Source organism: Lacerta agilis, chromosome 2 (assembly GCF_009819535.1).
Source record: "Lacerta agilis isolate rLacAgi1 chromosome 2, rLacAgi1.pri, whole genome shotgun sequence".
In the NCBI taxonomy this organism is placed as follows: domain Eukaryota; kingdom Metazoa; phylum Chordata; class Lepidosauria; order Squamata; family Lacertidae; genus Lacerta; species Lacerta agilis.
Genome location: NC_046313.1, coordinates 7488065 through 7514347, shown reverse-complemented (window position 1 = coordinate 7514347; position 26283 = coordinate 7488065). Strand labels below are relative to the sequence as shown.

The 26283-nt window shown below is 44.6% G+C and overlaps 2 protein-coding genes across 3 annotated transcripts; one reads left to right on the top strand and one right to left on the bottom strand.

Annotated features, from left to right (window-relative positions):
* The first annotated feature begins 1174 nt into the window (after nucleotides 1–1174).
* Nucleotides 1175–8751, top strand: DAZAP2 (DAZ associated protein 2). 2 transcript variants are annotated; one of them, XM_033138445.1, is made up of 4 exons: nucleotides 1175–1335; nucleotides 4271–4392; nucleotides 6561–6803; nucleotides 8432–8751. In XM_033138445.1, exons 1-4 carry the CDS (start codon nucleotides 1323–1325, stop codon nucleotides 8576–8578), a joined length of 525 nt encoding a protein of 174 aa, XP_032994336.1. In that variant the 5' UTR covers nucleotides 1175–1322; the 3' UTR covers nucleotides 8579–8751. The 2 variants fall into 2 exon arrangements, with proteins under 2 accessions (XP_032994336.1, XP_032994337.1); XM_033138446.1 differs by having other exon boundaries at nucleotides 1180–1335; nucleotides 8453–8751.
* Nucleotides 8752–11660: 2909 nt separating this feature from the next.
* Nucleotides 11661–25985, bottom strand: SMAGP (small cell adhesion glycoprotein). Its single transcript, XM_033138447.1, has 4 exons — nucleotides 25882–25985; nucleotides 14442–14519; nucleotides 12389–12469; nucleotides 11661–11952 (listed from the first exon to the last, which is right to left on the bottom strand). Exons 2-4 carry the CDS (start codon nucleotides 14473–14475, stop codon nucleotides 11777–11779), a joined length of 291 nt encoding a protein of 96 aa, XP_032994338.1. The 5' UTR covers nucleotides 14476–14519; nucleotides 25882–25985; the 3' UTR covers nucleotides 11661–11776.
* Between the last annotated feature and the right edge of the window lie 298 nt (nucleotides 25986–26283).

Below are 26283 nucleotides of genomic sequence, written 5' to 3'. Positions count from 1 at the left end.
TCCAGCACCATAATTCAAAAGCATCAATTCTTCAGCGATCAGCCTTCTTTATGGTCCAGCTCTCACTTCCATACATCACTACTGAGAAAACCATAGCTTTAACTATACGGACCTTTATCGGCAAGGTGATGTCTCTGCTTTTTAAGATGCTGTCTAGGTTTGTTATCATTTTTCTCCCAAGAAGCAGGCGTCTTTTAATTTCGTGACTTCTGTCACCATCTGCAGTGATCATGGAGCCCAAGAAGGTAAAATCTGTCACTGCCTCCATTTCTTCCCCTTCTATTTGCCAGGAGGTGATGGGACCAGTGGCCATGATCTTAGTCTTTTTTTGATGTTGAGCTTCAGACCATATTTTGCACTCTCCTCTTTCACCCTCATTAAGAGGTTCTTTAATTGCTTCTTGTCCCACATAGAGATTTCTCAGGAGACGGATGAGGTGATCAGGCACTCCCATTTCTTTAAGAACTTGCCATAGTTTGCTGTGTTCGACACAGTCAAAGGCTTTTGCGTAGTCAATGAAGCAGAGGTAGGTATTTTTCTGGAACTCTCTAGCTTTCTCCATAATCCAGCGCATGTTTGCAATTTGGTCTCTGGTTCCTCTGCCCCTTCGAAATCCAGCTTGCACTTCTGGGAATTATCGGTCCACATACTGCTTAAGCCTGCCTTGTAGAATTTTGAGCATAACCTTGCTAGCGTGTGAAATGAGCGCAATTGTGCGGTACCCCATGCTTTCTTTCTGGGGGGACGCAGGGGTACGCATATCCCTAAACATTTTGAGAATCTAAGTTTGGCCTCGTTGAGGGGCAATATTTCAATATGAGTAGGGAAATGAGAGTACCCCCTAAACATTTTTTTTAAAGAAAAAAAACCACTGCCAATACCCTTTTAAAATGTGTTGGGGATGGGGGGCGTTATTCGATTTTTTTATTTTTATTAAGTATTTTATGTTATGTTGTTACCGCTCAGACATATTAATAATAATAATAATAATAATAATAATAATAATAATAATAACTTCCAAGCGTCTCTACCACCTGTCCCGCCTCTCTCCCTCAATACCTACTGCAGGGCCAAAGGCCACGCCCCCTCGTCGTTATGGCCACGCCCCCTCGACACCGCCGCTCGCTCTCTGCGCTTCCTCCCTCGCGGCAGCGTTGCGGGGTGACGTCACGCGCTCGAACGTAACCCCTCTCATCGGGGCTGCAGCGACGACGACGACAACAACAAGGAAGTGATTGAGCGAGAAGAACCGCCGCCGCCGAAGCCGACAGTCGCCGCAATCCTCCGCAGCTTACCGAGCCGTCTTTCCCGGCGCCGCCATCATGAACAGCAAAGGCAAGAGGCTGCTCCCAACCCCTCCCGCTCCTCCCCCCGCAACCCCACCCAAGTCTCCTCAGCGCACTGTGAGGCGCTGCTCCTTTAAGGCTGGCGCCGCAGTCCCGTTATCTGCGGGCCTAGCCCGTAACTGGCGGCAGTCCTGACCAATGGGAAGCCTCAGGAAAGTCGTGTGTGTGGAGGGGGGAAGGGATGGGGGAAGGGCGGATGTTAGGTTGCTATGACGCAACCCTCCTGGCCAGAAAGTTAACCCTGTGGCTGCCGCGTGGGGGGGGGGAAGGTAAAGGTGGAGGGGGGGTTTCCTTGGGCTGAAAGAGCCCTCCTTTCCCCTTCGAGATCTGCACTATGGGAACACGGAAAGGAGTCACGTGGCCCCTTGGCAGCTCGCAGGCGCAGTGCTGCGGGGGCACCCCGGCTACCCCGGGCCGGATCTCCCTTCCATCAGGCCCGCGTGAAAAGCTTAGGAACTGTAGCGCTGGAAGCCAGAGATGAAGGGAGGTTTGGGGGAGGTGGGTCGCGTGGAGATTGGGAAGCCCCCATGGGAATTAGGTGGTTGGGGGTGGGGAGCGATCTTCCTTTTTGCACAGCGGATCTGGACTGCAAGGAGAAGGTGCTGGGTGTTTGCGTGTGTGTGTGTGCGCGCGCGCGTGTCGTCTGTTGCTGCCTGCAAACAGGCATCCAAGGTCCCAAGCACCCAATCGCATCCTGGTGTTCCAGGATTATTATCCAGGATAGCTGCCCCTCTCTGGTTCTGCATTCAGTTCCTAATGGTAGCTTGGATTTCCCTCCCTCCAAATAGGCACTATTAGAATGTGCGTGAACATTTATTTGCTGTGTTGATAATAATCTTAGAGATAGGGGTCATCTAGTCCAACCCCCTGCATTGCAGGACAACAGTGGGGCTCAAACCCACAGCCCTGAGATGGAGAATCTCATGCTCCATCCACTGAGCTATTAGGGTGTCATGGACTGATAAACATTTCTCCGCTCCATCACTGTTTTCTCAAAATGCAGTTATGGGCCCAATTGGATCACCACTAACCGGGCAGGTGGTTTGTGATGCTGTTCTTGTCCCTGGTAAATGTCTGGGTCATAAGGTGAGGTAGGACAGTGAATTGAGGAAGGCCAGAAAAGTTAACAGGAAAAAATTGTACCAGTTCCTTAGGAAGAAGCTGGCAGGGGAAGGTAGAAGAGGAGGCTGCACCTATTGTCTGATTAAGACTGGACAGGAATAACCAGTGACCATTAAGACAAACCACAATATTTGAGTGTCTCCTGCTTGGATGGACACTAATCCCATTTTTTGTTCCATGGTGGATATTGCCCTGCATTCTTGCTTTGCTACTCTCTACCTGTATGACAGGTGTAATGCCAATACAGTGGTACCTCGGGTTACATATGCTTCAGGTTACATACTCCGCTAACCCAGAAATAACGCTTCAGGTTAAGAATTTTGCTCTGGTGGCGCGGCAGCAGCGGGAGGTCCCATTAGCTAAAGTGGTGCTTCAGGTTAAGAACAGTTTCAGGTTAAGAACGGACCTCTGGAACGAATTAAGTACGTAACCAGAGGTACCACTGTAAACTGTATTTTTCTTGACTTGACAAGCAGATTCTGGCCAGTCAGTGCATTTGGAATTAAGCCCAAGTTCAATGTGTTGCTCACTGTAAAGTGAGTACATTTACACACAGCCTGCATGGAATGGACTATGTGGTAAATCATGTAGTCCGAGTTGTGACCTAAATGGGTATTTTGACCTGTATTTCAACACCCCCCCCCCACACCTGCAATAGTACCTGTTCAGCCTGTTTTTTGGGAAATCTCCAAGAAAGTGAAATCAATACTATTTACTTAATTCATTCATATACCACTTTTCTGTCAAGGTGATATATAACCAGAATAATATTGGGTCATTGGTGGTCTCCCAGAAGCTGATGATATGGGCTCCCTGTCCTGGGATTTTCTCTTTGTGTCCTTTCATCTTCTAGGCAGCTTATTGGAGTTGAATTGTTCTTGTGCAGCCAGGGAGCTGAAGCATTAAGAAAAGTTTGGGAGAAGCCAGCATAGTGCCCTCTACTTGTTGCTGGGCTCCAGCTCCCATTGTCCCTGGTAATGCTGGTTGGGGTTGGTGGAAGGAGTTGTCCACAACATTTGGAGAGCATCATGTTGGCTACTTCTGCTATAGATCAGCTTGACTCTTTTCAATTTTCAGAACAATCTGATTGCTTGAGCCTTCTGTCCCACACCAATGCTATCTAGTTTCTATAGATACCTACAAAGTTTCAAGTATAAGCTAACCCCTTGTAGTTTAAATTCTGCATAATGCTTACCTAGTAGATATTTGTAACATGTTGAATGGCCTAACTTTATGACAAGATGTCAAAAGCAGGCCAGCCCTGCTGTGAAAAGAAATATGGGTTGAGAGGGACTGTACCAAATGGGCAAAGTAATTTCATTGGAGGAGATGCTTGATTAGACTACCAAGAATGGATTTCAGTGTTTCAGTGTTAAATCAGTTTAATAGATGAAAATGGGTTTGGTGTCTGTGGGAAGAATGATTAAGTAGTCCTTCTCTTGCTAACTTCTGAAAGATACTTATGGTCCCTATGAGATGACACCATCATATTTTTAAAAAAATAATTATTATTGACCATCTTTGGTCTTAAGCCTGGTAGGAGAGCAGGTTTGAATGACATCAGCGGAGCCTCCTTCATTCAGCCCTCTTATTTTCTAGGTAGCTTCCTGCAGATGAAATTTTCTAGGAGATGTTTTGTTGTCTTTAGACCTTCTGCTGTTTACGTATCTCTCTTCTTTCAGATCTGTTTTCTTTCTTTCAGATAAGGCTTCCAGAAGAGAGTGTTTCCCTGATCTCACACTGCTTCCTGTTCTTTTGCAGCAGGAACAATTGTGCTAACATTGATTAACTTTTCCTCCTAGGTCAATATCCTACACAGCCTTCCTACCCGGTTCAACCTCTTGGTAATCCATCAGTCTTCCCACAGACCATACAGCTTCCTCAGGCTCCACCTTACACCGAGGCCCCTCCAGCTTACTCTGAAGTATGTACCTTGTTCTCCTTTTATAAGAATGTAAGACTAGGCCTGCTGAATCAGACCAAAGGCATTTCCCCACTAATAAAGATAACAGTAGCCTACTGATTAGTAATGATGGCAGGGATGGAGTTGCTGCTTACAGTAGTATATTATCAACTAACTCGCCGATTGTGGCATTTTAAACTTCAAATACAAACTTTCCAAGCCCTACCTTAGCCTCATGCAAACATTTGTGTGCATGGATGGTTCATCATGATCCTGGGTCCTGCATGGCAACAGAGACAACTTGTTTTCAAACTTGTGTCAACACCTGTTGATCTCATAAGGGGTGGTAGTATGCCCATAGCATGCCACTGTGGCAATGAAGAGTTGATATGCCACCATTCTCATAAGGGTCTTGCTGAGCTTAGTGCCTTTGCTAAGCCTAACCAGCTTTGAATATGTGTGGCACATGGTGACTCAGCTTCCAATGACAATGGCTTACAGAAAGCACATTATACCAGTGTTATAGTTCCCTCCTGCCTTCTGAGTGCACCTCAAGGTTGTTGCTGTTCTTTTCTCCCTTTTAAAAATCTTTTATCAAACCCTTCCCCACAGAAGTAGAGTACCTGATGGTGCTGGACTACAGATCCCATAAACCTTGACCATTGGCTATGCTGGTGGGGATGGTGGGAGTTGAGAGTCCATCTGCATCTTTACCAGCTGAGTCCCAAGCTGCCTAAGATACTGCCTCATTTATTCTGCCCCACAATACCCCCCCCCCCCACTCTCGGGTTTATCATTCATGTACCAAGGACCGCAAGAGGACCGAGAGATGTGAAGAGACCTTCTCACAGGCCGCTCCAACATCTTGCATCTCTCTTCTCTTGGGGACTTATTTGGGGATAAGCATCTTTTTGGAAATCTTTTGTGGCTAGCTATTAGCTGCCAGGGTTAAGGTAGCAATGATGGTGGATTTTAGATGAAATATTATACCAGCTTTTAATTTCATCATAGCTGAATGTACTGGTGTTTGTGTGTTTACCTACTTTTATTCAGGATGGGCTAGGGGGAGGCAATCATTGTATTTTTAAAATAGATAATGGAAATTATGTGAATTCCTTGTGGTGTTGACTGTTGCTATTATACAACTATACGCACAACATTTTACTGAGTAACTCAAGCAAAGAGCTTGCAGTCAAAATTTAAACTGTACTTGATGAAGGAGGGTTTTAGAAGCAAAAGGCTGCTGTGGCTGATAGTGCTCCTTACACTCTTGACCTCTTAAAACATGCACTAGGCATCAACATTCAATGCTGGCTACTACTGCCAGTTGTTCATATATTAATTGATGGCTCCTTCTGTTTTGATGGAGTAGCTCTGTTCCAAAATGGGAAGAGGAGGCAGGCAGGTCAGTTGGCGGCAGAGTAATTTCTAGGCATGTTTACTTACAGTCTTGGGCTTGATCCCCAAATTTAGAAGACTGCCTCCATGGCTGGGAAGCAGTTTTGCCTTAAATCAGGCATCCCCAAGCTGCGGCCCTCCAGATGTTTTGGCCTACAACTCCCATGATCCCTAGCTAACAGGACCAGTGGTCAGGGATGATGGGAATTGTAGTCCAAAACATCTGGAGGGCAGAAGGTTGGGGTGCCTGCCCTAAATTCTAAGGAGCTGCTGCGATTCAGTGTAAGGTAGCTCCCTGCGTCAGATGGCTTTATGTTTTTCCCTACATGTTACAGGGCAGGCACGTCCAACTCCCAAGAGGCAGCCATCTACTCACAGTATAAAAAGACCAGCTGTGAGCTACCCATTGTCATTGCCAGGAGTTGTTGAGCTTTTTTTAGGGGAGGGTTGGCCAAAGGCGATCTACCTGGGACACCCCCGCGATCTACCTGTTGGACATGCCATGGTGGAAAAGCACCAGGTGCTGCAAACAAACAGGCCGAGACGAGACGGTCAGCCTTACATCTCTTGCTTGCCAGTTTGCCAGTAGCACCTGGCTGTCTGCTGCTGGAAAAAAAATGCTGCGGGCTTCATGGTCTGTTTTAGCAAGTCATTTCATAGGTTCTTAAATAAAATGCATTTCTGTTGTAAGCCACTTTTTCTAAGTCTGATGTCTTGAGGTGTAAGGTTTCTGATTAAGGGGCCTTTGGAATAAGAAACCTTTCCTGTGTTCTCTCTCTCTCTCCCTGCAGCTCTACCGCCCAACTTTTGTGCACCCCGGAGCTGCCACTGTACCTACCATGTCTGCAGCTTACCCTGGTGCTTCCCTGTATCTTCCTATGGCTCAATCCATGGCTATGGGTCCAATGGGATCTTCAGTTCCCCTGGCATTTTACCCGGTGGGCCCAGTCTATCATCCTGGGTCCACTGTTCTTGTTGAAGGGGGCTTCGACGCTGGAGCAAGGTTTGCAACTGGTGCCCCTGCTAATATTCCTGTAAGTAGGGGGCGAAGTAGAGTGATTGCATCTTTTTTGTTTTTAAAATAGTCTGGGAAAGAGGGGTGGGGGCGCTTAGAAATTGTGTCAGGGCTTGTTTATTGCTGGAGAACCTGGTATACAAACTAAGCCGTATCAATGCAAATACCTGCAGTGCTAACACAGCAGAGGAATCAGCAGCGTTTCTTTGTTGAAATATTACAATAACGAACAGCTCTGCAGGGATGATAGGGTCTTTCGGCCACAAGCTTCACTCTGGGTGTAAACTGTAGTAAACAAGCCATGAGATCAGCCAGAGAAGACACCAAACAGCCTGATTTTCCTGAGCTTCTCTAAAGTTTAGTGAGAACATAAAAGTAGCTAATTTCCTTCAGTTCAGGTTTGTGCACTGAAGTTTGTGTACCTGCTTTGCCCTCTGCAGGTAGGCTGCCATCTTTGGGAGGGGCTTATCCACTTCTTCTGAGGGGGTGCCCCCTTTTCTTCTAGAAAGCCCAGCTTTGCAGAAGTTAAGTTTTGCAAAACCATCAGGGAGAGGCAAAGGCCATAGGCTGGATCTTCGGGAGGCTTGTTGGCTTCAGGACAGTCCATGGAGCGCTTCTGCTTTGTGCAGCTCTCCTGCTGCCTTGCCTTTCTAGGCCATGCCTTTTTTTTTAATTGTATGAAAATAAATCCATGCTCCGTTTTGTCTGCCAATGCACAGCATGTTGCTGTTGGTTTTTTGCAGCTGACTGCTGCTGGCTGCAGAAACAGCCGAGGTGCATGGCCAAACATATAGTCCACCCACCACGGGTACCGCTGTGCCATCTGAAATTGTCAATCACTGCTGGTATGTGGAGGCAGGGACAACTTGCTCAACGGATGAAAGAATCCCAGGTTCAGTCCATGACATCTCAGCTAAAAGGGTCTTTGAGTAGGGCTGGGAGAGTGTCTCTGCCCCAGACCCGGGTGGAGTTCTGCCGGTCGACAGTACCTAGCTCTGAGCTAGATGGATCAACGGTCTTGCTTGCTTGAGGGCAACTTTATAGGATCGTTTGTGCAGAACAGTCTGCATCATTTAAAAGGTTAAAGCATTTAAAAGATAAAGGTAAAGGGACCCCTGACCATTAGGTCCAGTCGTGTCCGACTCTGGGGTTGCGGCGCTCATCTCGCTCTATAGGCCGAGGGAGCCGGCGTTTGTCTGCAGACAGCTTCTGGGTCATGTGGCCAGCATGACTAAGCCGCTTCTGGCGAACCAGAGCAGCGCACGGAAACGCCGTTTACCTTCCTGCTGGAGCGGTTCCTATTTATCTACTTGCACTTTGACGTGCTTTTGAACTGCTAGGTTGGCAGGAGCTGGGACCGAGCAACGGGAGCTCACCCCGTCATGGGGATTCGAACCACCGACCTTCTGATCAGCAAGCCCTAGACTCTGGTTTAACCCACAGCGCCACCTGGCATTACATTGCTGTAATACTGCCTTTTTAGCACGCAGCCCACAGACTGGATGTGGTTTGGAAGCCATGTTGTGCAGCCTCCCAAATGCTTGTTTAAACCCTGATTTTTGGAGCTCTGCTTGGCAGCCCATGTACAGTCTGGGGGCTGCTTGCCTGTTGCACCTTCTATATGCTTTCCCACCCCCCCGTTAACAGGTTGCTGTTTTTCTCTTCCAGCCCCCGCCTCCAGGCTGCCCCCCCAACGCGGCCCAGCTGGCTGTCATGCAGGGTGCCAACGTTCTAGTGACGCAACGGAAGGGCAACTTCTACATGGGAGGCTCTGATGGCGGCTACACCATCTAGTGAAAGGAGGGGGGGGCTACATTGGTGTAAAGGAACGACATCACATACTGTCAGCACTTCTCACAATGTAACCGCTTTAGTCGTATTAACCTGGAGTTGCAGTTTAGACACATGATGATGCGGGGTGTCTTCCTGGTGCCCTGACCCTTCAGGCACTTTTTTTCTTTTTAAAATTTTTGAAAAAAGCAAACATTAAATACAAAAACCATGCAATGGTAAGGAGTGCCTCTCTCAAACTTTGGGGGTTAAATTGTGAAATGAACGCGAGCTGAGCTGCCCCACAGATTTCCCTTTTAATTCCACTGGAGAGTGTTTTCACTGCAGCACTCACTCTCTCTCTCTTTCGGCTTTTATTAATCAACTATATAAAACCAGGGGGTGGGGTGGGGGTGGTGAGAAAGGGACCGGGGGGGGGGGGGAGAAATGGAAGTCTGGAAGAAAGCCTAGCTTCCAAGTATCATATAAAGCTTGCAGATAATGCCTGTTGCCAATGAATAGGATTAAGATAATGCATCCTCTTTCCTCTTCCATAGAATCAATGGTGCTGGGGAGAAAGGTAGCCAGATATAATTCTTTTGGGAGGGAGGGCATCGATGGCAGGTGCCTATTCGAGAAGCAGGACTGGTGGGCTAAATTCTCATTCTCAGAACCCTCCAGCCAGTTCCTTCTCCTCACTTTCGCTCTCTGTTCCTTTGCTAGGAAGGTATGCAGCTAGAGTGTTGGCCCGAGATGTTCTTTTTCTACACTCTTAAAGTGATCTTGGACTCCTTTGCACATTAAGATTCTAACTGAAGCCATGTTTTGGTGCCAGAAACACAACATTTCATTAAATGCTTCCTGTACTTTTCAAAATAAAAATGGAAACGAGAGCTGAAAATGAAACAATTTTTTTTTTTAAGGGAAAAAAAGCAACCCGGTGTAATGATAACAAAACTGTATGGAATGTTATTCAGGCTAGAGAGACGAGAAGGTCTGTTGGATGCCAATCAGCATGCAAAGGTGCTGGCTTTGATGGGTTGGATTTTTTGTTTTGTTTTAGATGCAAACTTTACAAAGTGGCTTGGGTACAATGAAGTCTTATTAGAGTTAAGAAGAATATTTCAGGGATCCTCAATCTTTTTTTTGTTGTTGTTTGCTTTTGTTTTTATGAATTAAAAAAATTATCAGATTTGGTGAATATATTTTATCTTAATTTTCTGTGTGTTGTATGTGTCATGGTCAACCGTACAGCTGACTGTTAATGAAAGGTTGGGATTCTAGGTCTCTCTGTAAACACTGTGGTGCACTTAACTTGTGGACTTTTTATACTAAAAACAAGTAGAATAAAGGCTATTTTGAAAATTTGAATAAAGTGACAAAGTTGAATTTAGCCTCTTAAATTCCTGTCCATCATAACACCGTAACATTTAAAATCTGTTTAGCCTTTATTTGTTTCTCTGCGCACTGTAACTGGTCAGTGCGAAACACCGTTTGGTTATTCAGCTTTTAGCGTCAAACTACATGGAATGTGAAATGTGTCTTTAGGAAGCCCGTCAGTTGTTTTTAAAATTGGTGGGGGAGTCCATAGGACTGCAGCAGCATGGAGAGGGGAGATTTAACCCACTTCTTCTGCATTGTGGTCCTGACCTCTCTCAAACTACTATTATCCCCAACCATATGGGAAGAATGGTTTTTGTCAGGACTGCCATGGGGAGAGTAACATATACTCTGATCTCAATGATCTGTTCCCTTGCGTGATTGATTTAAAAATACTGACAGGCTTCCTAAGAACGCATGTAGCATAGCAGTGGGGAACCTGAGCCCCTGCAGGTGATGTTAGTTGGCAACTCTCATCTTCCTTGACCGTTGCCTAGGCTGCCTGGGTACCCCACTCCTGGCCTAGCATTACGTTCAGTTTGGCGTTAATACTCTAATTCTGAACACATTTACATAGACAAGACAGATTTCATCCCCAAAACTTTCAAATTAAGTTGCGTTTAAGATTGCATATCGCACACCACTGCTTTTATGGAAGGCTGGTTTGCTACATACGATGTTGGGCTGCCGTCCAAAATGGCACTGCCACATCAGATTCTTCCCCTTTCTGCAGTTTGTGGCAACATTTACCTCCAAACTGGTCTGGTCAAATAGTTTTTTTTCCGTATAAAATTTCGAAAGCAACTTGCAGAATTTGCAGAATAGTTTAAAAAGCAAACAGCCAGTTTGGAACATACAAATACAGAAATTCAAAACCCCAAAAGCAATGAGTCATTTGCAGAGTGTGCATTTCCTTGCTGATTCCAGATCAGTGCCATTGGGGATGCCAGACTGTTGGTTATGTGTTGCAGAGGGAAGGGAGAGAACTTCAGTGGGGCTGTTGTTTTCACCTGTTGCAGAACACTTGTATTCTCAAGATACAATCTTAATACTGTAACGCAGATCTTCTTAAAGAGTGATGCAGAAAAATGCATCTATTGGCACAGGAACCATTATAACAAAATTTCAGAATGCCGGGGGGGGGGGGGGCCTGGAGCCAAAGAGAAGAAAGATTTAAATTTCATTTTTCTGCTCCATGTCACACAATGTAAAGCAGGACTCTGAGAGAGAAGCTGTTTGAAACTGCATGAATTGTACAATCATCAGAGACGCACAGTTGAGTAGACACATACTGGCTTTGTCATACACTGGAGATTTTCACATGACTCTAAAACTGTCTTGAAGCCTCAGTCACATGCATGAGTGTTTTATTACTGCAGAGAAGCAAGGTTAAATGTAAATATGCTTTATGCTATGACCACTGCAGGTTTACAGGTGCTGGAAAAAGCAAAAGTAGTAGTTTAATTTTTTGCCAATCCATTTTCCTGCACCTGTCACAGTCATCTTGAGTGTATCAGGCTTAGATCTTGCTATGGTAGTAAGAGGGAAAGAAGTGTGCAGTACTCCAATGACGTATTTGCCTAATCTAACCCCGAATAAACACAGGGTTCAAAGAGGGTCTCTGTGTTGCAACTTGACTTTGAGCATCCCAGAGATCACGGCTCTTAGACCTGTAAAGTCCTATTCTGGTGCCTAGTTGAGCTTAGGAACACGGTGTGATATAAAATGAAATAAATAATACAGCTTTAATTCCTTGACCAAAATGGGTGTCAAACGTAATAAACAGTTTACAACGTAATAAACGGTTTACTGAAGATCTCAGTGTCCAAAGCATGCTGGCATCTATATAAAATATTCTTCCTTCTCGCCTTTACACGGGAGATCCTCCATTTGGACCGACCCCTCTGGATCCGGTGGAGCTTGTTCATAGGTGCGGTAGGTGCCTTTGTTCTTGTACAGGTAAACGATGATCAGCACGACGACCGAAAGGAGAGTGACGAAAACCACAGCGATGACGGCTTTAAAAAAATAAATTGAGAAAGGTGAACTTCAGCACAAACAGGTCTGGAGCAGACTCAGCAGTGCTTTGAGTTGAGGGGCAGGCTGCTGGCATGCATGTTTCTGCCTCTTACGTGTGTGTCGCACAACCTTCATCCCTCCCATTTTGCAAAAATAAGCAAATACATGCCAAGTAGCTTGATATGCATCATATATACAGGTTGCAGAAGCCTGCTATTTTGGGCACGGAATGTGTGCGATGGTCCAGATTTTTTCTTTTTTTTTTTTTTAATGAGTACCTTTACATCCCAGATCTAGAAGGATGCCAGAGGGCTCTGCTCCAGAGGATTTACGTGTGCAGTAGCTGTTACGCTGCCTGCAGTCTGCACTGCTGGCTTCCCAAGGCTGCACAGTAGCTGGGCTGAAGCACATCTGCAGAGATACAGGCAACAATACCTCCTATGACAGCCACGTTGGCATCCTCTTGCAAAGTCGGTGTATTCATCTTCTTCATAAATGGGCTGGTCAGTAGCTTTTCTTTATGCATAGGAGAAAGAGATGGATATCAGAAGCATCTGAATACAGTGTAGTAGAGAGAACTAAGATACTTGGGACCAGGGGGACTCAAGATTCAAAACCTTGCTCAGTCATAGAACCCACTGGGGGATCTTGGACTAATCACTTTTAGCCCCATCAACCTCACAAGATTGTTGTGGAAACACCACACAAAGTTCAAGAAGGATACTGACAAGCTGGAACGTGTCCAGAAGAGGGCAACCAAAATGGTCAAAGGCCTGGAAACGAAGCCTTATGAGGAACGGCTTAGGGAGCTGGGTATGTTTACCCTGGAGAAGAGAAGGTTAAGGGGTGATATGATAGCCATGTTCAAATATATAAAAGGATGTCATATAGAGGAGGGAGAAAGGTTGTTTTCTGCTGCTCCAGAGAAGCGGACACGGAGCAATGGATTCAAACTACAAGAAAGAAGATTCCACCTAAACATTAGGAAGAACTTCCTGACAGTAAGTTCGACAATGGAATTTGCTGCCAAGGAGTGTGGTGGAGTCTCCTCCTTTGGAGATCTTTAAGCGGAGGCTTCTTGACAGCCATCTGTCAGGAATGCTTTGATGGTGTTTCCTGCTTGGCAGGGGGTTGGACTGGATGGCCCTTGTGGTCTCTTCCAATTTTATGATTCTATGATTCTATAATAAAGTGGGAGCTGGGCACTGTGTCACCCTGAGGTGCCTGGAGGAATGATGAGATTAAAATGTCATAAATAAACTGTTTTCCATAAAACGGCACTCACCCTTTGCACAATGGGCAGGATCCAACGAAGCAGTTCCATTAACGCAAGGATTTGTGGCTGACAGAACTCCCCATCCCTCTCCTCTTCGCCCACCCTCCCCAAATCTGCTCCAGAGGGTTGGGGGAACCCCCAGAAGACCTTTAGGCGGCATGCAGTGAGAGAAGGAGGAAGGGATATTTGGTTGCACAGCCAAACGGCCTTGCATTAACAGCACTACTTTAGTGGATGCTGTCCATCCAATGTATTCCCTGGAACACTTTATTTTTTTAAGTGTGCCATACAGGATCAAGCTGTGGTTCAGAGACTTAAAATCGGTTCAGTAGGTTTGTGGCAACTGCAGGAAAATAAATGTAATAATAGCCATAAAACCTCTAAGCTTCCAGTTTCATTAGAATGATTGTGGCCAAGTAGTCTTGATGAAATAACAGGCGCTTGAGGCCAAAATGCTGGTGGAGGTTTTTTTTTTTTTTTTTTTTAAAGGCATTGAAGCCAAAGGGAAACTTGCTCAATTAAAGACTTCAACATTTGGCTCAGGTTATAAAGGGCAGAAGCAGGTCTAGCAGTATTGTTTCATACTGTTTTCAAGGCTTAGGTAATCAGGCTCTCTCAGTGAATATCTCATTATGTACAGCGGCAGAGTTGCCAGCGGGAACAAATGTTCTGCCAGCAACTCATTTCTAAAGATTTCCAAACCTTGCCAGTATTCAGACGCTATCTTTGGGGGCCCAGATTCTTTAAAAGAATGCATGACATCAAGGGATATTACCGGTATATCCGTAAGGGTCTTAAGGCCAGCCCAAGGTTTCTCAGTGCCCGGAAGAGAGACATGTTCCTCCTGCACTTGGGTCCCTTCCCCAAAACCTAACCACCTACCCAGAATATCCTCTTCTCCCCGCCCTCCCCGTGTGTCTTAAATATCCTTCAGCGTTGTATTACCTGACTGCAGATCAGCAGCAATCATTGATACCTGGCCTGCCCTATCTGAATTATTCAAGGCAGGTAACAGCAGTATATACACTAGCAATCTACAGATTTATCTGGTTAGCTGAAATTGGTATGTGAAATTCTGGCTCTATTCTAGACAGCCCTGTTGGCCTCTCAATCTCTTGTGCCCCTCTCACCTGGAGAGATCTTTATTTATTTATTTATTTTTGAAAAGGAAAAATCAATAAACAGAATCCTCTTCCTCTTGAGCGCACTCACCTGTTGGTAATGGTGGCGTTGGAATAGCTGCCATGGCATCACCTTCTCCCCCGTTTAAAACTTCAGAATCTTTCAGAGCTGGGTGGGGAAAATAAAAATTCTGTAATAGCGCTGTTAACAGAAACCTACAGGTCCCCTCCCCGTATGGGTGTGAAATGAGCAAGTTTTTAAAAAAGATCTTACTCCTCAAAATCAGAGGGATAATTTAAACGCCATCTGTGGGAATATGTTTTTAAGGTGCTACTGCACCTGGTTGTTTGTGTTTACTTTAGGTAACCTTCCGCGTTAGATAGGAAGGGCAAAGGATCCAGCAGGGAGTTTGCTGCATGGATGGATCCCTCCGCGTTTGGGAAAAGCGCAGCAATTCAGCCAATGTAACGGTCAATAGATGGTTTCCAGCCTCGAAACCAGCTTAGAGACAAGGTTGTGATTGGTTCATGTAAATGTTATGACGACGTTTGATTCCTTAATAAATAGCCTCCGCTCTCTGTAGCGTGTGTGGAGAACGCGCGAGACAAGCCAGAGAGAACATCAGTGTGTGACAAGCCAGAGAGAAACCGAAAGCAAAACCAGCCGCACAGAGCAGTTGAGAGCTTCTTCACCATTGACTGCAGTCGCTTAGCATTTATTTCATTTTATTTAAAAACTTTTATTTGGCCTTCTAAGTTTTGGCCGTTACCTAGTTTAGCCTATCTTCTTCTCCGGAGACCTCCGGAATCTTCGGAACCTCCAGATACCTGCAGAAAGCCTTCAGAGGCATTCAGCAACCTTCAGAACTCACAACAAACTACCTTCAGATCATAGCCAGCGGACCCTTTCACGACGCAGTGGGAGCAGGAACTCCGGGAATTACTGGTCGTCCCATCTGCTGGCTATCCCCACAGCCATCACACTTTCTAGTCCCCTAGAACTCCATGAGACGTAACTTTAAGTAAATATCTATGTATTTAAAACATTTCTATCCCACTGATTCTAACCAACAGTTTCTAGTCATTTTGCAAAAATTAAGGCTGGGCAAAGGTAGCAGGACTCTCATTTTGTAAAGTGAGGCAGGAGGAAGGAAGGGGGCAGGGGAAGGAGAGAGGTGCAGCGTGATTTTAGGCGGGGGCTTAATATTGTAAAGGGGTTACTAATACCAGCCCAACGTAGGGCATTTATGTTGGCTTGACTGAATATCTTTCCCTTGGCATTTGTCAGGGGTAGATATCAGAATATTCCCAGAAACAAGAGATACTGCAGATGTTCCCTGAATGTCCCGGACATTGTAGAGCATATTCTCTTTTATTGTCCACTACACAGTACGTTGCGTGAACGCTTGTTGTCACCCCTTTTGGATGGTTTGAAACCGCAGCATGGCGGAAGTGTTGGATTCTGTCTCTCTGACATTGACCAAGGGGTAGCTGAGTTTTTGGCAGCAGTGCTTCAAGGAGTACTTTAACAGGACGAAATTCTAGATTTTACTAATACACACATACAATCAGCCTATGAGTTTAATTGTTGTTTCTTTGTGTATATATATTTTAAAGTTCCTGTATGTGATTCTTTCTCTCTCGATTTTACTTGTAAATGCCTAATAAAGGTTTGAATTATGGTGCTGGAGGAGACTCTTGAGAGTCCCATGGACTGCAAGAAGATCAAACCTATCCATTCTCAAGGAAATCGGTCCTGAGTGCTCACTAGAAGGACAGATCCTGAAGCTGAGGCTCCAGTACTTTGGCCACCTCATGAGAAGAGAAGACTTCCTGGAAAAGACCCTGATGTTGGGAAAGATGGAGGGCACAAGGAGAAGGGGACGACAGAGGATGAGATGGTTGGACAGTGTTCTCGAAGCTACTAACATGAGTTTGGCCAAACTGCGAGAGGCAGTGAAGGATAGGCGTGCCTGGTGTGCTCTGGTCTATGGGGTCACGAAGAGTCGGACACGACTGAACGACTGAACAACAACAACAAAGTAAAGGAGTTATTGGCAACAGTATTTTTTAAAAATAAAAATTAATCAGATTTTTCCCTGAAAGGGAAAATATAAATTAAAGGGGGGGGGAGACGAGCTGGCATTTTGAAGACCACATTGTGCAAAAAACAAAACGAAAAACTTTGCATGCATGAGAAGAACCGAGGCCACAATCAACACCCATCTAGTAGTATCTGTAGACATGTCATGATGGATAGTCTAGTCTAGATGTTATCGCTGAACCAGGAAGCAAGGTTGTTGGCAGAGTGGGGAAGAGAGAGGCAGAGGAGGAGCAGACCTTGAGCAGGGCATGACCCATATAATCCAAGTATTGTCATGAGGTTTAAACACCACTTAATCATGGAAAAGCTCATTTATCAAATGAAGGAAGCAGAGTGGCAGGCTAAGCCAGAGACATGTATCATTTCCTAGATTACACAGATCACCCGGCATCACAGATTCAAGTTACACTTGACAAATATAAAACACGATTAACTTGCAGTCCTTTTAAGATAACCTTCGGCTCTTTATTGAGCTGTTATTATTTGTGTCCAAAGTGGCACTTGGAAAATTAATGCATTTATTATCACATAAGCTCTCATAGACTACAGTCCACTTCATTAGATACATGAATTGCAGCATAAAAATAATTAAGAAGTTAGTCTTTAAGGTACCAGAACTTGTTTCTGCTGCAATAAACTTAATAAACTAGCCCTCTGGAATCAGCGCCCCATAAGCTTGCTTAGATACTGGTGTTTTTTTTATCGTAGTCATTTTTATATTATAAAATGTGGGGATGGTGAGGACAAGGGGGCAATATGAAAGAGAAGGGAATGGACCAGAAAAGTCAGAGAGAGACGTTCTTTTTCAAAGCATGTATTTTAATCAGCTTTAATAAAATAAAACAGTATTTAACACTTTTCTAATTCTGCACAAATCTGTTAACCTTTCCCCTCCTTTCTTTCTCTCACTGTTGTATAACTCATACACTTTGCCACTGCTGCATATTCATATATACATTGTTAATTCCTGTTTTGCTATGGGATTTGAGCCTTTTCTCAATATTCTGCACAGCATAAACTACCAGCTAAAATCTTATATGAAACTAATTCCCTTGACTGTACTGGAACTTCTTTCAGTATAAATTAGTAAAAATATAGTAAAATCCGAATTTCACCTGTGCTATTTTTTCTGTTTTTTTCCTTACCGAAGACCCAAAACACAGCCACTGTATATGACATTCACTTCCCTCCTTTAGTCTGTATTTCTTTGCTCCACTCATTAAAAGTACGGCTGTTTTCTTATGCCAATCACACGGGAGCAAGCCCCATTGAACTCAACGCGAATTACTTCTGAGATGTTTCTCAGCATTACGGTACTCACTTTTTATTCTGAAGTGAAACAGGAGGAAAGAGAAGTTCTTGGTGAAAACAAGATCCAATACATGGCAGTGAGTGGGTGTCAGGCTAAAAGCAGAGGCAACAGGAGGAAGTCGCCGAGGGACCGCGTGACACAGATGAATGAGAAAGGAATATTTGCATGAATGTTGAAATCCCAAAGATGAATGGTGGGAATCTTGTAAGAAGGGAAGGGAGGAAGCTGTGTATCAATGCCTGAAATTAAAACCGAAGCTAGCTATGATGCAATATTGCATGGCAACTAAGGTGCAGTGTGAAATACAGATGTACAAGTGAGACCTGCAACAAAATGTTGCAGTGTGAAGAGTTCCTGTTCACTGTGGGAATACGTTTTTGGGATTTCCCGTGCTTTGCCGCTTCGCAAAATCTTCCGCGCTACTGCAAGGAAGAAAAGAGATCCGGCTGGTGACTGCTGCCTGGATCCCTCTGCGCCTGCTAGAAAGCGCGCCAGGAAGCCTCCCGGTAACGGTCGGAGACTTGCTTCCCGCCCGGAAACACTCGCTATTTCTGTGTTATGATTGGTTTATGCTTGCATGATGACGCTGTTCAGTTTGTTAATAAATGGCCCCTGCTCTCTGTTAGCGGTGTTCAGAAACGCGAGACAAGCACAGAGAGAACACGTGTAGAAAAGAGAGAGAAAACGAAAGAGAAAGAAGGCGCACAGAGAGTAGTTGGGAGAGCGCACCCCAACAACCGACTGCAGTCTTATTTCTTATTTTTTATTTGGCCTCTTTCCTGCTTTCGGCCGCACCTTCTGCTATATTTCTTCAGAACCTTTCCAACACCAGAAAACTTCTCATGACCTTCAGGATAACCTCATAACCAGCGGACCCATCATAGCCAGTGGGAGCAGGCTCTCCAGGATTACTGGTTATCCCGACAGTTCTCTGATCAGACCATCAGTCATGCCCTCCTGTAGGATACTCTGGGCTGTTTGCGGCTCCCTCCTGCCACATACACTTTAGGGGTTAGATTACGTTTTTCAGTTATATACATTTCAACAGTTTTACCATCATTCTAACAATGCAGAACTCAACTTCCTTCCTCCTCTTTCTGCGGTTCCTTAAATTTATTTTTATCATTTCCTGCATATTCTAAACAAAATAAAAAATAAAAAAATTCCTTCCAATTAGCACCCTAGAGACCAACTAAGTTTGTTCTTGGTATGAGCTTTCGTGTGCATGCACACTTCTAAGTTAACATACTGTATATTCTGGCGTATAAGACTACTTTTTAATCCAGGAAAATCTTCTCAAAAGTCAGGGGTCGTCTTATACGCCGGGTGGAGAATCTGCGGTCGAGTATATCTCAAACTCAATATTTTAACTGGAAAAGTTGGGGGTCGTCTTATGCATGGGTGAGTGGAAGTGGGGAGGGTGGGATAAGGGGGTCAGGAAATATATCAGATGTAATTTATGTAATGGATTTTTGTGTCTGTATTTGCTTTAATTTTTCTTTTTTGTATGATTTTTAAATTTGAATAAATAAAGTCTTTTAAAATATTTTTTTTGGGGTGGTGGTAATGGGGAGGCATTGAGGCTGAAGAAAAGGGTGTCAGGGAGAGGAGATGCTTAAATGACCAACAGCTTTTCTCCCCACACATTTGCTGCAAATTTGGAAGCGCAACCCACGAAAATAACCCGTGCCAGCAGTAGCTTATGAATTACTGCAACGAGATTTATTCCAATGAAATTTCTACAGGAGCTTTTTTTTTAATGTTACAAAACTTGCTTCTCTGTTCATAAAACTTTCCCACAGGGGCTTGCTATTCCAGAAAACTTGCTTCTCCGATAAATAATACATCGGCCAGAGCAGAGGGAGGTAGTTTTGATCCTGGGAAAAGAACTACAGGAGGAAGGGAAGCCCGTGTGTACACATTGCTGGCTTACAACACAGCTAGGTCATTTTTTCTCTCTCGATTTGGATCAAAGCTGCAGGGTGTTGTTTATTTTGGGTGGGTGGGGGGTTTACTCATCAAAATGCAGAATTTCACAGGAAACAACAGGATCGATGCAGTGGCGGGAGCAGAGTAAACAGGAATGTGTGCAGCGCTGCAAAAGTTACTGCTATTTGGGTGAGGATCCATCCATTCCAGAGGCAGGAAGAGGAAGGAAGGGGGAGGCAGAAAATGGGAATGGGATGGGCAGAGGGAGGGCAGGTGGGCCCCCCAAAAACGATGCTAGAATCAAGATCTGGAGATCGGAGAGTAGAACGGGGAATGAAAAGAAGAGAATTAGGATTGTGAACCATGAGATCCCTAGAGAAGATAGAACAGTCTTTATGTATGCCACAATAGCAGCGGGAATCCTACTCGCAAAAGAATTGGAAGACAGAAGAAATACCAACGATGATTGAAGAATGGCCGATGAAAATGATAGACTATATGGAGCTCGCTGAACTGACCGGGAAACTCCGAGACCAGAGGGACGACGCGGTGGAGAAAGACTGGATTAAATTAAAAGTATATTTGAAGAAATATGTTAAAATTATCATGTAAAGCAGTCAGGTGGAAATAGTTACAGGTGGGTAGCCGTGTTGGTCTGCCATAGTCAAAACTAAATAAAATAAAAAATTCTTTCCAGTAGCACCTTAGAGACCAACTAAGTTTGTTCTTGGTATGAGCTTTCGTGTGCATGCACACTTCTTCAGATACACACGAAAGCTCATACCAAGAACAAACTTAGTTGGTCTCTAAGGTGCTACTGGAAAGAATTTTTTATTTTATTTTGTTTTGACAGGTGGAAATAGTTAGGCTACAGAGGTAGAAGAAGATAGATAAGGTGTAGTCCTACAGGAAGTCATGTTAAGGTTATTAAAAATTTAGATAAGTTGAATAGTATTTTGATATAAGATTAGAAAAAGGTAAGGAAATTACTAAAGATGAATTACAAAGAAAGCAGTCGGAGAGGACATGAGGAAGTCAATTTACAATGATATATAGAAGAATAGTTAGGTTTAGATAAGTATTTTGGTGGGGTATGTTGTTTTTATTGTTTGTAGTTTTTGTGTTGTGTTTTGTTTGTGTTATGATAAAATTAATAAAATAAAATTCTTGGGGGGGGGGGAAGAAAAGAAGAGAATTAGGGTGCAGCCTGCCTACTGCTCATGTAGGCCTCTGTGACGTCTGCTAGCTTTGAGGGTGCAGGGGTTCAGTTTGACAGGGGCGGGGAGAGGGGCCATTAGTGAACCAAGTGGAACAGGGGGGGCAGTAGCTGGGAGCCCCCCCTCTCACCTTGCTGCCTTCTCTTCGGGGGAGCTTCAGAGTCCAAAACAGTCACACCCGGGTACCGCGCAAGGCTTCGGCGGGCATGGCAATGCTCTTCCAGTACACAACAGGCCACACCTCTTAGTCTAGGCCCAGAAGGGTGATGGGGAGATCGGTTTGTGGAAGTTAGTTGGGTGGGTTGGTTAAATATATCTTGCTAGGGTTGCCAGGTCTGCTTCCAAAAAATAGCGGACAAGCGGGGGTGGGGGTTAAATAGCGGACAAGTGGGGGTGGGGGTTAAATGAAATGAAATTATATATTTTCTTACAAACATTTTAACAAGTATTAAAACACCATTTCATCATAAAGCTTTTGAATAAAAAAATGTCCACTATTTTGTGGAAAAAAATAGTGAACATATTGTGAAAAAAAGTGGACTGTCCACTCAAATAGTGGACACTTGACAACCCTATATCTTGCTCAGTGATCTTGCCAAGGGCACCACAGTGTAGCCCAAAGAGCTCCAGAGACGGTGAGAAAATGACAGCTTGATTATGTGCCAGAACATGGTTAGACTACACCGTCCTCCTAATGTTTTACAACGCAGTTGCTTTTTTGCATTTAAGGAACTGCAACGCTTCAGAAGGGATGTTATGTTTTCAAGAGAGAGCAAAGATCACACCCTCCCTCCCTCCCTCCACAACCGTTCGTATTTCAGGAGCACGTGCCCATTTTAAAAACGGTTGTGCTTTGTTCCTCAGAAGGGACAAAATCGCAAGAGGCAATGGGAAGTTTCTGATGAATCCATCAGGGCCTCATCCGTCAACATGCAGTACAGCATCATTGGCCTCACGTCACATCTAAGAACTGGGGTCTGACAAAGAAAGCTGAGCATATTAAGATTAAGAGAAAAGAGGACAAGCAATAATTACAAATTGAATTTACTTTTTACTTTTATTCTCACAAGATGTTGAACTGTAAAAAACCTAGCATCGCTTTCATTCTTCCAGTTTATGAGGAGCAGGGGGGAAACAGGAAGACCTTTTTTAAAATAAAATAAAAAACACCTGACTGCGTATTCGTCTAAATCCTACTCAGAGTTGACCTACTGAAACAAATCACTAAAACAACCACCACATATGGCACAGTGAATGCAAAGGGAGCTCAAAGGCACTATTACAGTGTTTTTCAACCTTTTTTGGGCAAAGGCACACTTGTTTCATGAAAAAAATCACGAGGCACACCACCATTAGAAAATGTTAAAAAAATTAACTCTGTGCCTATATTGACTATAAAGTAATTCTCTTGAATAGGAATCAAATAAACAAATTTTTCCCACGGCACACCAGGCAACACTAGTGTGCCGCGGAACAGTGGTTGAAAAACACTGCACTATTAGACGGGTGTGTGAAAACATTCTAAGAGCTACAATGCCACCCAGAAGCATTTCCGAGCTGCTTTATTTGTGAATTAAACACCTGTTTAAATATGGTGCTTACTTTTGTTTCAGTACAGGAAGCCACCAATAGAATTTTAGGGCACTATCTATGAATCCTGCTCCCTGTCCAAGAACTGGTGTCACTATACAGCATTCCTGGAAACTGGGGGAAAATGTCTTGGGTCTCATCATCCCTGAAATTTGTGGTTATGATGACTGTAAAGGGGTCAGCTACTCTTGGGACCACCACTGCTGCTGGTGTGATTGTTTCTGTCTTGGAAGTCATAGTGACATGAGCCGTTTATATAATATGTGGTGGTGTCAGTTTTCAGAATATGTTGAATCCATAGTTCCGCGGACAACCTCTGCAGCATTCCTCCAGCTCGAGAGAAATGGAGTCAACTGTTGTGCAAAGCTGCACAGATTTTTCTTGACCAGGTACATATTTTCTTCATGCTTACCTCTAACTCTGACTTTAGCCATTATTCCAGTTACAGGTAGGTAGCTGTGTTGGTCTGCCATAGTCAAAACAAAATAAAAAAATAAAAAAAATTCCTTCCAGTAGCACCTGAGAGACCAACTAAGTTTGTTCTTGGTATGAGCATGCACACTTCTTCAGAAGAACAAACTTAGTTGGTCTCTAAGGTGCTACTGGAAGGATTTTTATTATTATTATTTATTTTGTTTTAGCCATTATGTACTCCACATGTACCCCAAATGTATTGTTTAATTTACATACTACCTTTCTCCCAGGTGGCGCTGTGGGTTAAACCACAGTGTCTAGGGCTTGCCGATCAGAAGGTCGGCGGTTCGAATCCCTGCCACAGGGTGAGCTCCCGTTGCTTGGTCCCAGCTCCTGCCCACCTAGCAATTCGAAACCACATCAAAGTGCAAGTAGATAAATAGGTACCGCTCCGGTGGGAAGGTAAACGGCGTTTCCGTGCGCTGCTCTGGTTCGCCAGAAGCGGCTTAGTCATGCTGGCCACATGACCCGGAAGCTGTCTGCAGACAAACGCCGGCTCCATCGGCCTATAGAGCGAGATGAGCGCCGCAACCCCAGAGTCGGACATGACTGGACCTAATGGTCAGGGGTCCCTTTACCTTTACCATACCTTTCTCCCAATACAAGAACCAAGGCAGCTCACAGCATAAATTAAAACAGATACAGCTAAAACACACCCAATCTATATAAATATTAGAAAGAAAAAAACAAATAAGTAACCCAAGTAAAGCAGCACTGGAAACGTTTAAACCCATTTAAAAGCACAACAAATTAAAGAATTTAAATGTACAACACTCGCCCTGCCACAACAGCCAGTTGAAGGCTAAGGGCCCGTCTGAACAAAAAATGCTTTTGCCTTCCAGCGAGAAGAAAGCAGAGATGGAGACAGTCTAGCCTCATGTGGAAAGGAGTCCCACAATCTTGGAGCAGCCACCGAAAAGGCCCTCTCTCCTCGCTTCACCAAAGGTGAGCATGTTACAGTAATTCAAACGGCATGTATCACCAGGGCTAGCTCAGAAATCTCTGGAAACAGACATGTGTAACCACAAATCTCAGTGTGTGTTGTTAAATGCAAATATATAATATTGTTACAAGCCACTCTGCCAAGCGGTAGCAAGAGATTCTAGATAAAGCCAGAGTTTAAAGTAGAGTTTTGGGACTGCGATGTGACCTAGAAGTAAAGCAGCCAGCTGGAGAGAGTTTCAGAGAGCAATGTTTTATGTCTGTTTGAATCCAAGGCTGCAGCTATGGGTGAAACAAGAGTATTTTGGGGTGGGAATGGGCCTCCATCATAGGCTCAGGCTGTATATATATATGTGTGTAAATAAACAATATATCATAAAGACTCCACAGTCTCCACTGTGCCTCATCCCAAAAGGAAGCAGGAACCCTGCGTAGGTGTCTGTAACCCATGGAACCTTGCACTGCAGGAATTTCCAGGACATTCCCGGGATTCAGCCGTCAGAAACAGTGTCTGGCCAGAAATTGCTTTAATGTCCGGGGAAATCCAGACATATGGCAGCCCATGTTGGAAGTGTAGAATTTGGCAACCCTTGTTTCTTGTCCCTAAGCAGATACTCAGCTAAGAAGTATACAAGTCTCCCAGCTGAGTATCTGATTGGGAAAGGACTGGCCTGGGGTGGTGAAACTCACTTGCTTTCATCAGCCTCCTGAACACAATGGTCAGCTAGGAAATCTAGAAATCTTACAACGAAATATTAGGGGTAAGCTGCTGAGTGCATGAATATAACAGGAGAACGACAGCATGTACCCCATCCCAAATAATGGCTTCAGGAAGGGGTGTTTTGAGCTGAGAGGAGCTTAGCTCTTGAGTGTCCCTGCTTTCAGTTGCCCCTTCTCAAAGTGGCTTTTCAAGCAAAAGGAATAAAGGGGGGTGTCAAGCTTTAATTACACACGTTTGCATGTAACCTGTAGTCTGGCCACTGTATTCCGGAAGCTGTAGGGGGAGTGCAGTTTTATTCAGTTGCGCAGATACTCATATCCGAAACCCAAACTCCAATGTAAATATCAGTTCTGCAAGCAGCCCACGCAGCATTTGTGCTCTGTGACAATCGAATCTGTGCTCCTTTGCAGTTTAGAATGGGCTGGAGAAAATTGCCTACAGTACCCAAGGCAAAATGGGCATGCCTTCCGCCATCTCTCTCTCTCTCTCTCTCTCTCTCTCTCTCTCTCTCTCTCTCCCCCCCCCCCTCGGTTTTGCTATCCTCAGTGAAAGAGTTCTCTAGCAGAACAAAGCCATGCAAGGTGTTATTCTCAATGTCCTCTCAGCTTCCTCTTTTTGTATTCTATATGTTTTGTGTTTCTCTTTCATTCTCAAAGTATTAATTGAGGACTTGCAGCTTGCATTTATAAGTGACAGATTTGAACTAGGGAGACAGAGGGGTAACTAACATGAGTTTGGCCAAACTGCGAGAGGCAGTGAAGGATAGGCGTGCCTGGCGTGCTCTGGTCCATGGGGTCACGAACAGTCGGACACGACTGAACGACTGAACAACAGATATGAGTTTTTATTTTTAAGAATCCCCTTCATGGCATACCTAGAAAAGCTACTGCAAAGGGGGGGGGGAATAACTTGCATTTCAACACTACCACCACACATCTTTCCAGCTTTTAAAATGTTCTGCTTGCCTACCAGTACATCAGAAACCCTTACAAACCTCTAAGAAACGTCTCTGCCAATGTCTTTTAGACATAGGGCATGGTGCTGGATACAGGGATTGGTTGTGCAATGGAATACACCTGAGCTGATCTAGTGTAGGCATGCCCGGAGATATTGCATAGGAACAGCCACTGCTCCCATCAGAGCTTTGAGGCTCTAACCCAGATATAGGCATCACACACAACAGGGATACATCTTCATGAACTCCAGCCTTAGAAACCGGCTCCCCATCCCTGTTCTTCTTACCTGATAAGATGACATGGGGGCAAAGAATAATTGGCCTTGTTGTTGCCTGAGTATCTCTCCAAGGTCCAGCTAGCGTGGGTACCTCTCTCTCCAGCTCCGGCTCCCTCCCTTACCTGGCTGCCTTTCTAGTGACTAGGCTAAGGCGTTCCCCTTCCCATCTCACCTTTCCAGTTTCACTACATTGATAATAAAGGGCAGAGTCACCAGAATGCTCACTCCCCATTAACTCTTTGTGATGCTGATGAGAGGCTGGCAAGCACACAAGACCCACAGTGTTATTATCCCTTGTGCTCACTGGCAGATCACACAGGCCAACCAGGTTAATCAAAACATGGTTTATTGAAATATGTTGGTTTTTACAAATTAAAAAGAAGGGAGAGGGTCAAAGCAAGCAAATATAAT